At 59.4% G+C, this 14,621-nt stretch overlaps 1 protein-coding gene and 1 long non-coding RNA gene across 4 annotated transcripts; both read right to left on the bottom strand.

Moving 5' to 3' along the window:
* Positions 1 to 181: 181 nt before the first annotated feature.
* GFUS (GDP-L-fucose synthase) lies at positions 182 to 5,117 on the bottom strand. 2 transcript variants are annotated; one of them, XM_047785647.1, is made up of 11 exons: positions 4,948 to 5,117; positions 3,831 to 3,987; positions 3,404 to 3,518; positions 2,295 to 2,423; positions 2,102 to 2,175; positions 1,765 to 1,898; positions 1,619 to 1,683; positions 1,217 to 1,283; positions 1,005 to 1,084; positions 724 to 823; positions 182 to 540 (listed from the first exon to the last, which is right to left on the bottom strand). In XM_047785647.1, exons 2-11 carry the CDS (start codon positions 3,974 to 3,976, stop codon positions 485 to 487), a joined length of 966 nt encoding a protein of 321 aa, XP_047641603.1. In that variant the 5' UTR covers positions 3,977 to 3,987; positions 4,948 to 5,117; the 3' UTR covers positions 182 to 484. The 2 variants fall into 2 exon arrangements, with proteins under 2 accessions (XP_047641603.1, XP_047641601.1); XM_047785645.1 differs by having other exon boundaries at positions 182 to 823; positions 4,948 to 5,082.
* A 1,137-nt stretch (positions 5,118 to 6,254) lies between these two features.
* On the bottom strand, positions 6,255 to 10,405 carry LOC125130141 (uncharacterized). Of its 2 annotated transcripts, none has more exons than XR_007135645.1 (3): positions 10,293 to 10,405; positions 8,241 to 9,707; positions 6,255 to 6,430 (listed from the first exon to the last, which is right to left on the bottom strand). It is a non-coding gene; the product is annotated as an uncharacterized LOC125130141 (long non-coding RNA). The 2 variants fall into 2 exon arrangements; XR_007135644.1 differs by lacking the exon at positions 6,255 to 6,430 and having other exon boundaries at positions 7,144 to 9,231; positions 9,596 to 9,707.
* Between the last annotated feature and the right edge of the window lie 4,216 nt (positions 10,406 to 14,621).

Raw genomic sequence — 14,621 nt, 5'->3', positions numbered from 1 at the left:
AGCGACACCCATTACGGACCGGGGCGGGGGGGGTGGGGGGGAGCAGGCCAGGAGTGGGGGCAGGGCCCGCTGGGGGCGGGGGGGTGGGGTGGGGGGGAGCAGGCAAGGAGTGGGGGCAGGGCCCGCTGGGGGCGGCGGGGGGGGGGGGGGGGGGCTGGCACAGAGCTGCCCAGGCCAGGCCTGTGGAAACAAATGCACTTTATTGGCTCCCAGGGACTCAGGAATGGACACACTCGGGGACCGGTGCTGGGGAGCAAGGTGCCGGCCTGGCCGGGCCTTTCTTTCCCTGAGGACGGACGTGGCCCCTCTGGACAGTGACCCAGAGCTACCCTGGTAGGGGGTGAAGCACGGGCCCACCACCGTGGGGGCAGTGCTCCCAACTCCGGGCAGGCTCTGAGGGTGGTGGCCGCTGGGTTCCACTGGCTGAGCGGCCGCCAGGGCACCAGGAAAAGGAGGCCCCTGGCCCCACGGCCGCGGCTGTGCTTCACTTCCGTGCCTCCTCGTAGTTGTCAGTGAACCAGGCACAGGTCTCCTTCACGGCTGCAGAGGCAGCAGGGGAGGTGGGGAGGGGGCCCAGGGCCATAGGGCAGTCACCCTGCCTCCTGCCTCCACGGTGACGGTGTGGAGACCAAACCTGTAGGGCGCCCACCCCACCTGGCGGGAGGGAGCTGAGGCCTCGGGAGGGGCTGGGAGGACTCCCAGGGCTGGGGCGAGAGGGCTCACCCTGCTTGAAGGGTGTGAACCGGAAGTCAGGCAGGTAGGCCCGCAGCTTGCTGTTGCTGGCCGTCTTCTTAAACTGCCCATCTGACTTGGTGGTATCAAACTGGGTGCCCGGTCAAGGCCACAGCAGACGGGGTGCACCCCCCCACCCGCCACCAGCCTGCCCTTGACCCTTGCTAGCTCTTGCGGAGGGGCCTCCAGGAGAGCGGCAGCCTCCGCCCCAGCTGCCAGGTGGGTGCCGTCAGGTGAGACCCGCACTGCCTCCGCCTTGAGCTGAAGGATACGATGACCTCCCCGTGGAAGTCCATGGCCTCCACCACGGCCTCGGCCGCCTCCCGGATGGACACCTCGTCCTCCTCGCCCACTGTGGGGAGTGAGGAGCCCATGGCCAGGTCAGGTCTCCTCTACCTGGACCCACTGCCCGCCCCCAGCGGTTCCTGGGACCGAGGGTCCCGCCTGCTGGGCGGGGGTGGGGCTGGGGCTGCTGGGAGCCCACCTGACAGGATGATGGGCTCCACCTGGTCGTATTCCCGCAGGACCCAGAGGAAGAGCCGAGCCAGGTCCTAGAGGTCAGACAGCCAGGGTCAAAGACCACAGATAGGCCAGGTGGGGCCTCAGGGCACCTCTCCCATGGGCCCCTGTTCAGGGTGCCTGGGACCCCTCCCTTGGGGCACTGCTTGTCCAGCTCAGCCCCAAGTCCTCGCTTCTGAGAAACTCGGAGCTGTACCCAGTGCTGGGGACAGGAACCTACAGGGACCCACAGGGACGGGGGACTGCTCCCCTCGGGGATCAGCCTGGCGGGACCCCCCAGCCCTTCCTAGGCTCGCTCAGGCCTCCCTAGCCAGCCCGGCAGCCCCAAGAATGTTCTGGGGCACGCCATAGACCCTGCGCCACCAACCAGTGAGTAGATGAACTGCCTCCGGGGCCTCCCCGTGCCCCACACCGTCAGGGCCGAGCCGCGGCCTGTAGGCGCGGGAAGGGCGGGTGTCAGGAGGGGCTGTGCCAGCCACCGCCTCTCCTTCCCGCCAGGCATCGGGCACTCACTCTTGGCCAGGTGCACCTTGTGGATGAGGCCGGGCAGCACGTGGCCATCCTCGATGTTGAAGTTGTCATGCGGCCCGAAGACATTGGTGGGAATGACGGCGGTGAAGGTGCAGCCGTGCTGCTGGAAGTAGGCCCTGTGGGGCCACAGTGTATCCTCTGCCCTCAGCCTGGGACCGCCTGCCCGCCCCGCCTGGACTCTGACAGAAGCGGCAGCAGACACAAGGCGCCGAGGGGGAGCCTGGGTCTGGAAGGCCGGCCCCGGCCGCCCACTGCACGCTGCTCGGGCCCTTCCCCTTCCCCGCTGGCCTCCCCTGGCGCGCGTGCGCGGAAGAAAGACCTGTTCTGCACGTCAATCATCCTCTTGGCATAAGAGTAGCCAAAATTGCTGCTGTGCGGCGGCCCATCATGAATCTGCGGGAGCACAGGAACTGCGGCTGCTCAGGCCCGCCCAGCCAAGCCCCGCCCCGCCAGGCCCCGCCCCGCCCCGCCCGGCCCCGCCCGGCCCGGCCCGGCCCGGCCCCGCCCCTCACCATGGTCTCGTCGATAGGGTAGGTGGTCTTGTCCGGGAAGATGCAGGTAGACAAGCAGGAGACCACCTTGCGCGCGCCCACCTCGAAGGCCGAGTGCAGCACGTTGTCGTTGATGTGCACGTTTTTCCTCTGCGGGGCGGGGACGGGATCAGGGCCCTGCAGGCCAGACCCCAGCCCTTCCGGCTCCTCCAGGGGCCCAAGCAGGGACAGTATCTGAGCCAGCGGTTATGGTTCTAACTGCTCCGAGGGACCCTTCCCAGCCTGGTGGTCCTGGCAGGCAGTTCTACCTACGCGGCTGTAAGAGGGTCCATGCTTGCCTCCCCTGAGGCTGGAGGAGGGCCCAGAGGAAAGGCCCCTACAACTCAGGGCTGACCCTCTGCTCCCGCCCCCCCCCCCCACCTTCCCCGGCTCTGCTGCCCAGGAGCAGTGAACCTTAGCCAGCCACACCCCTCTGACGACCGCACTCCCCCTTCCAGGGACCTGAGCTGGCCAGGGCATCTGGGTGGCCAGACAGCCTTCTGGGAAGGCTGGCACTAAGACAAGGAGGGCCCTGTGGTGACTGGGGCCCCAGTCCTGATGCAGGGCCGAACCACACCAAAGGTCAGAGGCGGAGGTGCTGGGGCCAACTGTCGGGGCAAAGCCAGGTGAGGGCAAGGCCATGGGCAGAGCCCAGCTCTCCGTCAGCCCCTGCCCCACACGTCCAAGCCCTCAGGGCACATGCTGCAGACCCAGAGAGCAGCTCACACCTCTGCACCCTGGGGTGCACCAAGGGCCTGGCTCAGCGCAGCTGGACTGCCGGGGAGCAGGAGGGTCTGCAGGCGCAGGAGCCAGCGCCGGCCGCACGTGAACGCTGGTTTCCCTCAGCTTCCCCATCCCCAGGTTAGCTTTCTGGCTTTCCTATTGGGCCAAATGCCCCCAGGCCCTCTGGATGCCCCTCTGCCTAGAGACCAAGAGTGGGTCACTGGGGGCCCCTCGGGGGCTGCCCCACCCAGCTGTGCCAGGTCCTGACCCTCAGGGGCGTCCCCAGGACTGCGGCATGGACATTTGGCCAGGAAGTTCCCAGAATCCCAGGTCCTGGCTTCCAGTGTTCACTGGAGCCCCTCGCTTACCCAGAAGTCCAAATTGTATTTCATGTTCCGGAAGAGGCCCCCCACCATGGCAGCAAGATGGATGACGTGTGTGGGCTGGACCTTTTCAAACAGTGCCCGGGTCTGTGCAGCATTCCTGGGGGGAGCCAGGCCGTCAGGGGCCACTTGGAGGCCCAAGGGAATGAGCATCCTGGCTCAAGGCACTGGGGGCATGAGCCAGGCAGGGCCAATAGTGGGAGCGGCTGCCAAACGGGAGAGTGGCCAGGTCAGGCCCTTACTGGTGTGCGGGTGTGGGCCTCCAGGAAGTTTGCTCAGAAACAAAGCTGCACACACCCAGGCCAGGTTGGCCACCTGGCAGGGAGGGCCCGGACGTGAGGCTCCCAGGCCCGGCCCGGAGCCCTCAGCTGCAGTGGGCTTGGAGGGGTGCTTCGGGGACGAGCCCACTCACGTGAGGTCGGCATCCTTGGAGGAGACAAACACCCAGTCCTCTCCGGGCAGCCTGGCTCCATCTGCTACCACCTTCTGGATGGCTCTGCCCACCAGCCCAGAGCCCCCCGTCACTAGGATCCGCGTGGACCCCTGGGGCTCACCCATGCTGGCTGCACCTGTAGGGCCAAATGGTGTAAGGCTGAGGCCATCATGCTCCCACCCAACAGGACCGCACTCCCCCTGGACGCCCTGCCTAGGGACACTGCCCTCAGCGCTGGGCCCCGCTATGACTTCCTAGGGCTGGCCTGAGACTCCCTGGGGCGAGTGGCACCAACTGAAGTCACCAGGGAAGGGACACTGCCTGCTAGGGACTAAACAGACCCAGCTAGCCTGAGTCATTCCCTCCTCCCAGCCCAGATCCCCAGAGAGCCCTCTGCCTAGAGCTGAACCAGGGGCCCTGGGGCTACCTTCCAGCTAGGAGAGCCAGCGTCGGCCCTCCAAGCCCAATGCTGACCTTCACTGGGCCAAGAAAAGGAACATCCGGCTCCCTCCTGGCTGACAAGGTGGGGGGGCAGCCAACCTTGGGGCTGGGGGCTCCGGGCCTAGGCGTTCTGCTCCCAACCTCCATTCACATATTCTAGACCGGGTAGAAGCGGCGCCCAGCCAGGGCAAGCTGGTCCCAGAGAGCCTTCAAGGGCCTGGTTCCTTGTGGACAAGTCACGCTTCTAACTCAGAAGTGGACAGACCTCAGGGCGCAACCACCTCTGAGGACTCTATCCTGGGGGCTGGAAATCTGCTCAGGCCCCTACTGTACAGCTCTGACCCCAGTGCAGGGGCCCGCGGGCATCCCCGACCAGAAGGCAGTCCAACAGCAGGCCCGCAGGTAGACCCCACCACATACTGCAGGAGCTTCCCACGCCCCCGGATCCCCTCCTGGGCCCCGCGGGCCCCCTCCACGCCCACCGGCATCTGGCAGCTGGGCCCCCTCCCTCACTCCCAGGCCTCTCTCAGCCCCTGGCTCCGGGCACCCATCGGGCACCCCTCAGGCCTCTCGGCGGTCACGGGCACCCAAGGCCCAGGCGCCGGCTCGCCACGCCACACCCTCGGGGTCCCCTTGGTGCCCCGCGCCACCTCACCTGCGCGCTTCCCCACCTTCCCCTGGCCGGGAGAGCGGCTTCCGGCGCGGGCCGACTCTCCAGCCACGCGGCGGGACCGGGGAGGGGGCGGGACCAGGGGGCGCCCTCATGTGGTCCTCTGGTAAATGGAGTCCTCGGAAGGCGCCCCGGGCGCTGCTGGGAAGTGGAGTCCGGGGCCGCGCAGCATCCTGGGAAGTGTAGTTCTCGCCGGCTCCGTGCGCCCCCAACCCCTCCCCACGCGGACCCGGACTTCGCCTTCACACAGCGGAGGCTCGGGAAGGGAGGGGACGATGGCAGGGCGGAGAAGCCGCCCATCTCTGAAACGCCGCGGGCTGTCGGGGAGGAGTAGCGGCAGAGCCAACAACCTGTAAGAATGCGGGAGCTTCGACTCCTCATTGCTTTCCTAGGTCAAAAACCGCGTGTTTGTGAGAAGCAGTTGCAACTCTGATACTTTACCGGAGGACATTAAAAAGACAAAACATACTCCATGGAGTTCCCGTGGTGGCTCAGCCCTAAGGACCCCGACTAATGTCCATGAGGATTCGGGTTGATCCCTGGCCTTGCTCAGTGCGCTGAGCTGTGGTGTGGGTCGAAGATGCCGCTCGGACCCCCTGTTGCTGTGGCTGTGGTGTAGGTCAGCAGCTGCTCCCATTCTACCCTAGCCTGGGAACTTCCATGTGCCGCAACTGCAGCCCTAAAAAAAAAAAAAAAAGGAAAAAAACACGAGACTTTCCTCCCTAAAGTGAGTCTCATCCAATCGGTTTTGAAAGCCTAAGAACCAAACTGAGGCTTCACTGATGAAGAAGAAATTCGACCTCAGGACAGGAGCGCTGAAGTTCTCTGGTGGCAGGAGGTGATAAAGATCTGGTGTTGTCACTGCCGCATTTCTGCTGTTTTGGCACGGATTTGACCCCTGGCCAGAAAACTTTCATATTCTGCAAGTGCTGCCAGGAAGAAAAAAAAAAAAAAAAAAGTAAAGGGAATCAAACAGGAGTTCCCTTCCTGGCTCAGCACTTAACAAACCTGACTAGGATCCACAAGGATGCAGGTTCGATCCATGGCCTCGATCAGTGGGCTAAGGATCCAGCGTTGCTGTGAGCGGAGGGGTAGGTCACAGACTCAGCTTGGTTCCCGCGTTGCTGTGGCTGTGGTGTGGGCTGGCAGCTGCAGCTCCATTTCGACCTCTAGCCTGGGAACCTCCATATGCCACAGGTGCGGCCCTAAGAGGGGAAAAAAAAAAAAAAAAGGAATCAAGCAGCACAGTAAGGATTATACACTATGCTTAAATGGGATTTATTTCTAAAATTCAAGGGATGGTCCAATATTCAAAAGAATAAATGTAGGAGTTCCTGCTGTGGTGCAGTGGGATCAGCAGCATCTTGGCAGCACTGGGACGAAGGTTTAATGGCTGGTCCTGCACAGTGGGTTAAGGATCCCACTTAGGTTGAAACTGCAGCTTGCATCTGATCTCTGGGCCAGGAAGCTTAGGGGTGGCCAAAAATGAAAAGAAAAATCAATGTAATACACCACATTAATAGAACAAAGGAAAAAATACACTATCATTCTATTTTATTTATTTATTTATTTATTTTTGTCTTTTCGCCATTTCTTGGGCCGCTCCTGCGGCACATGGAGGTTCCCAGGCAAGGGGTTGAATCCAAGCTGTAGCCACCAGCCTACGCCAGAGCCACAGCAACGCGGGATCCGAGCCGCGTCTGCAACCTACACCACAGCTCACAGCAATGCCGGATCCTTAACCCACTGAGCAAGGGCAGGGATCGAACCCGCAACCTCATGGTTCGTAGTCGGATTGGTTAACCACTGCGCCACGACGGGAACTCCAACACACTATCATTTTAGTTGATACAGATAAAGCATTTGACAAAATCTAACACCCTTTCATGATAAGAACACTCAAACTAGGAATAGAAGGGAACTTGCTCAACTTAACAAAGGGCATTGATGAAAAAACCCAAACTGGTCCCGTCGTGGCACAGCAGAAATGAATCCGACTAGGAACCATGAGGTTGCGGGTTTGATGCCTGGCCTCCCTCAGTGGGTTAAGGATCTGGCGTTGCCGTGAGCTGTGGTGTAGGTTGTAGATGTGGCTGTGATCTGGCGTTGCTGTGGCTCTGGCGTAGGCCGGCAGCTACAGCTCCAATTCAACCCCTAGCCTGGGAACCTCCACATGCCAGGGGTACGGCCCTAAAAAGACCCCCCCCCAAAAAAAAAGATGACGATGACGTGTTAAGGAAGTACATACAGAAAGCGTTATGGTTTTTGTCGTTGAATCTGAGTCTCACTGACTTCTCTTTCAGTGGCGCACGTGTCTGTTCTCGATGTTCGCACGGCGCCTCTGAGGTTAGCCCTCGAGAGCTCTATTATTTTTCTTAGTTTGCAAGAAGGTCTTTCAGGATTGAGATCACATGTTTCTTTCGTTTAGGGACGTTTTCTCTTCTTAAAGCTTTGAATCTAGATAGCCTGGATGAAGACACTGTGGCCACGGGGGTACCCAAATCCCACCCCCCCTTTCCATGGCCATTTTCCCTGGCGGCCTAAGGGTTCCTAAAGAGCCAAAATAAGATGACTCCAAGATAACACTCCCTGTTATGTTTTACTTTTATATTTGCATTTTTTATATTTCCTCAATGGTCACGGGTTGCTTCGTAATTAGCTTATGGAATATCGGTAAAGAGATGGCGGAGCACATTTAGAGTCTCACTGTGCACGGGGACACTCAGCCTCAGGGCGGGGGGCATCCAGGAATGCCAAGGGGTCAGTGGGAGATCCCAGGGCACAGTGCCCTTCCGCCGAAGCTCGGGCAGCCTTTGCCAACAAACTTTCATCTCCTCCTGTGTGTTTGAGGACCACTGGCCTGACATACATCGTGTCCCTCACCTCCACCACGTGTGTGAATTGTTTTCCTGTGATTATTTATAGAAAACATCCCTACTACGCAACCTTATTCTGTAAAGTTAAGAACAGTGGCTGAAAAAAGAACAGTTCAAATGAAAGGCACATTCTTAATGTTTCACCTTGCCTGACATAACCCAAAAGGCAGCTTACAGGAACGTGAAGCTGAGCGAGTAAAGCCTTCGGTGCTACAGGAGCACCAGGGCTGAGCGGCCTAAGATGGAAACATCCCATCCCGCTGCAGCAAATCAGCATCTGAAAACAGCGCCAGAACCAAACGAAGTCTAGAGTTGCGACCAGGTGCTCAGGGCTGCTGTGTGATCAAAGTCGACCCGAAAGCCCCGTAGCCCCTTCGGACCTCAAAGGCATTTAGAACCCACCTGTGCTGAAAACAAAGCCCACGACCTACGTTTGAAGTTTTAAAATCTGGATGCCCTTGAAAACGGGCTTTCAGAGCATCCGTCTGTCCAGGGAAGTGCCACTGCCACGCCCAATCCGCAGGCCACCGGGTGATGCTGGCCCGAGCAGGCAGACCAGGGCGACCCTCTCGTCGTGGAGAGGACCGGACATGCCCACGCCGACTGCGGGTGGAGAAACAGTCCAGTCCCTCGTGCTGCTCCCGCTCTGGCGAGCTGGTTGGTGTGGGAACACAACCCCCCCCCCCAAGACACACACATTTGCTGTCGGAAGTGTTGTGAGAAGTAGAGAAGGTTCCCTTTGGGGCGGGGGGCAGATGGGTCCCCATTGTGCTTTGGTCACCAGCGGGCCATGACCTACCTAGGAAGCTGGATGTCGGGCCCAGCAATGTGAAATATTCTGGCTTTCACCCCTGTGCCTGAGGCCCACAGCACTGAGAACCCCACCCCTAACTTTCACAGCTTGAGCCAAGAGCCCCCCAACTTTGGCAAGGGTGGTTGGGTTCCTTGCAGTTGAGGGTTCTGATGGCTCATCCCATTGGGTTGCTGGGGGGAAAGTGAGGCACAATTTGTAAAGCGCCTGGCACAGTGCTGGCTCCCAGAAAGCCTCCCGCAACCTGTAATGACGGGGAGGCAACAACCGCAGCCTTTACTCCTTAACTGCTACCTGGCTGCCTGTTTGCCACAGGGTAGGTGCCCATTACCTGGGTGACCACACAGGATGAACCAACGAGAGTGCACTAGGACTCTGTGGCTGTCCTGTTCAGCTGCTCACAACTCCAGCTGCATATACTGACCGTACATACTGAACAGCCTGAGCCCATGGCTCCCCTCAGTCACCTGTGCCAGGGCCTCCCGGGGTCTCTCCTTCCTGGGCCCCCCCACAGGCCCAAGCCCCAGGGCTGCTTTCCTTGCTCCAGCAGGGAGGCTGGATCTGGTTTGGATCCTGGGACTCCTGCCAGAGAGGAAACGAGTGAGCACAAGCTTCCCTGCCCCAGAGGAAGCCTGGGACTGTGGGGTGAGCAGGCCTTAGGATGCAGGCTTGGAAACAGGGCGTCTCCCCGGGAGGCTGAGGGACAGGCAGCCAGGAGGGATGCGGACTCAAGTGAGGTCTGCAGCTGAGAGAGAGGCCGCTCCACTCCCGGGACAACACAGTGCGGGAGAGCCCTCCCTGCCCCCCGGTCGCCCGGGCCTGGGAGCAGAATGCCCCAGCTCTGGTCCCCCCGTCACAGCCAGTCGGGCCCCTCTGGAATCCTCCCCAGTTCTGAATGGGGGCTGGGCGTGGGGAGGGGGGACAGCTGGGGGCTGAGACACCTCACCTGGGGAGGCCGGGTTCCTGCGAGTCTCTAAACAAGGCCCTCTCCCAGGTCCAGACATGCCCCTTCTTCCTGGGAGAAGTGCGGGAGCCACGTCCCCAAAGGTCAGCAGGCCCTGAAACAACACGGGTGCTGCCCAGGGGGTGACCACAGCAGGGCCCGGAGGGGGAGTTTAAGGTCAGGGAGACACAGGGCTCCTAGCAGGTGCGTGGGACCGACAGCTGTGGGACCCCTGACGACACCCTCAAGTCAACCTGGCCTCATTTCTCTCCACCCTCCATCCCCCCAACCTGCTCCCTGCCGCCGTCCTCGGTGAAAGGTCCTCCTCAGCCTCAGGGAGGCCCCCGGGTGGGGGGGGGGGCGGGGGAGCCGCCTCTGAGGAAAGATCTTCTGGGAGGCCAGGAGCCCAGGCCCCGGCGGCAGACGCGCTCAGCCGAGGCCAGGTGGCCAGGATGCCGGTTCCCGGTCCCTCGCGACAGGGCGGGCTGGGGAGAGGACCGCCGGCAGGGGAGGGCGGTGGGCCCGGGGCTCCGAACCAGCCCCGGCCTTCAGCGGCACCCGCTACGAGGCGGGTCCCGGGCACGCCGACGCTCTGCGTTAACGTGAACACCAGGGCGCGCGGGTCAACCTGGCATAGGGCTGGGGAGCTGGCGGCGCGCCCCCGGGCCGGGCGGAGAGGTCCACCACCCCGCCGGCCTACCTGGGGAGAGGCTGCCGCGGCCGCGCTCCGCGGTCCAGAGGCGCCGGAGCGGAGCGCAGCGCTGGAGCGGAGCCCGGCGCCCGCCAGGCCCGACGCGGGGAGCCCCGAACCGGGCGGACCCAGGCCGCGCGCTGCGGGGCGCTCCCCTCTTCGTCTTCGCGGGGCCCCGCCCCGCGCCCCCGCCCCCTTTCCCGTTCTTCCTCCCGGGTCGCTCCACGGCCCCGCCCCGGCCCAACTGGGACGGACACCGCGGCTCGCGGCCACGCGGGATAGGCCAGGGATGGAACCCGCATCCTCATGGACACGAGTCGGGTTCGTAACCCGCGGAGCCACCAGGGGCCCGCCGTGGGTCTTGACGTCAGGTGGTGGTCTCCCCACTGTATTCTTCCGGCTCGAGAAGTTTCGGAGTTCCCGCTCCAAACTTCCCGTGGGGCAAGGGCATCCAGCGCATCTTGGGAGCAACGGGACACAGGTTCCCTCCCCAGCCCCCAGCAGTGGGTTAAGGACCCAGCGTTGCTGCAGGTGTGGCTTTGGTTGCAGCTGCGGTTGGGACTGATCCCCGGCTGGGGAACTCCCTATGCTGAGGGGCAGACAAAAAAAAGAAAAAAGAATTCTGAAAGCTATTCTAGGGCCTATCCACATAATTTTTCCTAATTATTAAGCCTTATGATCAGAGAATTTACAAATCTGTGCTGCTCTGCTTTAAACCTTCCAATGAGTTGGCCAAAGCACCATTACTAATCACACATACTCAGTAGTTCTACAGTTTTTATTTTTATTTTTTTATTTTAGGGTCACACCCGCGGCACATGGAGGTTCCCAGGCGAGGGGGCCAATCAGAGCCGTAGCCGCTGGCCTACCCCACAGCCACCGCAATACCAGATCCAAGCCGCGTCGGCGACCTACCTTCACCTTCAGCATATGGAAGTTCCCAGGCTAGGGGTCGAATGCAGCTGCTGGCCTACACCACAGCCGCAGCAACTGGGGATCCAAGCCACGTCTTTGACCTAAACCACAGCTCATGGCAATGCCAGACCCTTAACCAACTGATTGAGGCCACGCATCGAACCTGAGTCCTCATGGATGCTAGTTGGGCTCATTACCGCTGAGCCATGAAGGGAACTCCCAAAAGGCAGTTATTTAGACACAGAGAACTTTTAATGAAATTAGCATCGTTAAGACCAAAAAGATACAGGGGACGGTGTCAATTTATCTTCCACTCTTGCCTTAACAGGTTAGTGAACAGAGCTTGAAACGCAGGTGAACCTTGCTCTGTTCTGAGACCGTAAAGGGATCTTCTCAGTATTTAAACATATTAATAAAACGAGTTCTAGAAATCTATATATAAAACCAATCGCCTACAGGGTTTTGTTTTGTCTTTTCTTGAGGGCCATACCTGGGGCATAAGGAGGTTCCCAGGCAAGGGGTCTATTCAGAGCTGTAGCTGCCGGCCTACACCACAGCCACAGCAATGCCAGATCCGAGCTGTGTCTGCGACCTACACCACAGCTCCCGGCAATGCCAGTTCCTTAACCCACTGAGCAAGGCCAAGACTTGAACCCACATGCTCGTGGATACCAGTTGGGTTCGTGACCGCTGAGCCACGACGGCACTCTGTTCTCATCAGGAGCTTTCTTGAGATAAGCTACCACGTCTTCCCTTCTCCCCGCTTCCTAAGGGCAGCAAAGAGCAGCATTTTTGTTCCAGGGAGGGCCTTTGCGGGATCGTCCACGTACTCCGCCAGCGTCTCCTCTCCTCGGGTGAGTGAATCCAGGAGGCTGGCCTGTCTTCAGTCCAAACAGACCATGGAGGTTGGAGCCAGTCTTGTGCTTGCCTTCCTCCTCCACGGTACAGCACTGAGGACACTTCCCAACAAGAATCTTCTTGCCCTTCTCAACATCACCCACTTTAAAATTACTCTTTCACCACACGCAACAGAGAAGTGGCCACTTGCAAGCCAGACCTCCTGCTCTCTTGTCCGTATAAATTTTAGAATAAGCTTACCTGTTTCTGCCAACATTCTTTTTTGAATTTTGATAGGAATTGCATTAAACCTTTAGATTAATTTGGGGAAAAGTTGAATCTTCCAGTCCGTGAACATGATACCATGTCTCCATTTAGTTAGTTCTTCTTTGATCTTTCATCAGCTTCTTGTAATTTGCAGCAGATGCATTTTGTCCATGTTTTGCTTAGACAGACTTCCCTCCCCTCAGGCCTCTGTAAGGGGCCTCCTCCTCCAGAAAGCTTTCAATGCTGTGCAGAAGGGTGGCGTGGGGGTGTTGAGAGCACATGCTCAGGGCCCAGTGACCCTCTTTGGCGATGCTTTTTTTTTTTTTTTTTTGGCTCTTTAGGGCCACACCCATGGCATATGGAGGTTCCCAGGCTAGGGGTCTAATCGGAGCTACAGCTGCCGGCCTACACCACCGCCAGATCCGAGCCGCGTCTGCAACCTTCACCACAGCTCATGGCAACGCCAGATCCTTAACCTGCTGATTGAGGCCAGGGATCGAACCCGAAACCTCATGATTCCTAGTCGGATTCATTTCTGCTGTGCCACGATGGGAATTCCTGGCGATGCTTAGTGTATGAGCTTCTTGCTTGTTCCTTGCAGCTCACCCCCTACGGAACTGGTGTTTCTGGATGCTGTCCTTCTCCAACTCCAGTTAGACCGTTTTGCTTCAAAAGCCTTGCTGGCCTGCTGAATAGTTATCACAACCCGGACGTGGACTTGGGGTCCACTGCGCAACTCAGGGAGGGAGCAGACAGCTGGCTCCTCCTCAGGGGGATTCTGAGGCAGGATGGCTGGTCCCCCTGGGTGGCCTTTATACATTCCCACAGGGACAGGCTCCCCCCAGCCCGGCTCCATCAGCAGAGAGCCTGTGTCTCCGAGGCAGCTGTCTGGCATTAACTCCCGAAGGACCATGGCGGGCAAAGGTAAGTGGCCCTGTCGTGATAACAAACACAGCAGAGAGGCCTGCAAGGGAGACCATGAAACCCTAGGAAGCCTCTGGTGGGTTCGAGAGGAAGCACTTACAGTTTTGAGAGCTCGCCCTGTTTCCTCCAGCCAGGAGGAGTTAGGGGCAGGCTGGGCTGCCCTCCTCTTGGTCAGAACCCAGGGGTCCAAGTGAGCAGCCTCCCGCCGGGGTGCAGCCCCAGGCCTGTGGTGACGGCTGGAAGGGGTCCAGCTCTGCTCTCACCCCTTCCCTTCAACTTCATCCTATTTCCAGTCTTAAATGGGGATGGGAGGGTGTCTTCTCTGTAACCTTCCTGCGTAATTTCTGATGCTTACGTCGCTGCTGCTGTGTAGTGGAGCAGACACACACCTCCCCCTACGGCCCTGCAGACCTGATTTCTTCCCATCTCAAGTCAGTGTTCTCAAGACGCTATTTCTTTTTCCTTTTTTTTCTTGCTGCACCCTCAGCAAGACGTCCCCCAGGCTAGGGGTTGAAGTGGAGTTAAGCTGTTGGTCTACACTGAGGCAGAACAATAACTCAGGTAGTCAGTGTAGAAACATGGGCTTTGATATATTCTTTTCTACAGCTGGAGATGAATACATGACTCTACGTGAACACAGTATGTCCAGGTAGACTGTGGCATAGCTGTTGATTAATGTCCATGATTTGGGAGTTCCAGGAAAGAACATTCTCACGGGCCTTGCTTTCTATAGAAAAACCATCTGCTTTACGTCTGGGTGGACGTCATCTCTCACGCACCCCTGACGGATGGGGAAGGAATGAGAGGAACGGCAACTCCCAGTCTAGGGAAAGAAGAACAGAGTAGCCGTCAAACTCAAGGGGCACATCCATCTCTCAGAGCCCCCTACTGGATAAGGCCTGACATCGGTGACTGGACAAGGCCATGGGAAAAGGGATGGTGTGGAGGCCCACACCGGCACCCCCATCCTTAAAGATAAAAACCTCCGTAAGACAAGAGAAAAGGGGACTCTTTCTCCCCCTCCCAGGGTTTCTGCTGGGAGCTCTTTTCTTTCCTGTGATAAAGTCTTTTGCCTGTGTGAGTATGTTCTCCCAGTTCAGTCTTCAGCTCCGTAAACGAGAACCTGGATTCTGGCTACAACACCACAGCCAGAGCAACACCAGATCCTTAACCCACGGAGCCAGGCCAGGGATCTAACCACATCCTCACTGAGACTACGTCTGGTCCTTATCCCACGAAGCCACAACAGGAACTCCAAATAGATCCGCCACCCCCTTTTTGGCCGCCCTGAGGTATATGGAGTTCCTGGGCTAGGGGTTAGATCCGGGCACACCGAAGCTGTGGCAAGGGCCAGGTCCCTTAACCACCGTGCTAGGCTGGGGATGGAACCTGTGT

This window comes from Phacochoerus africanus, chromosome 6 (assembly GCF_016906955.1).
Source record: "Phacochoerus africanus isolate WHEZ1 chromosome 6, ROS_Pafr_v1, whole genome shotgun sequence".
NCBI classification, from domain to species: domain Eukaryota; kingdom Metazoa; phylum Chordata; class Mammalia; order Artiodactyla; family Suidae; genus Phacochoerus; species Phacochoerus africanus.
The sequence above is the reverse complement of the archived record's forward strand: the minus strand, read 5'-3'. Positions and strand labels throughout refer to the sequence as shown.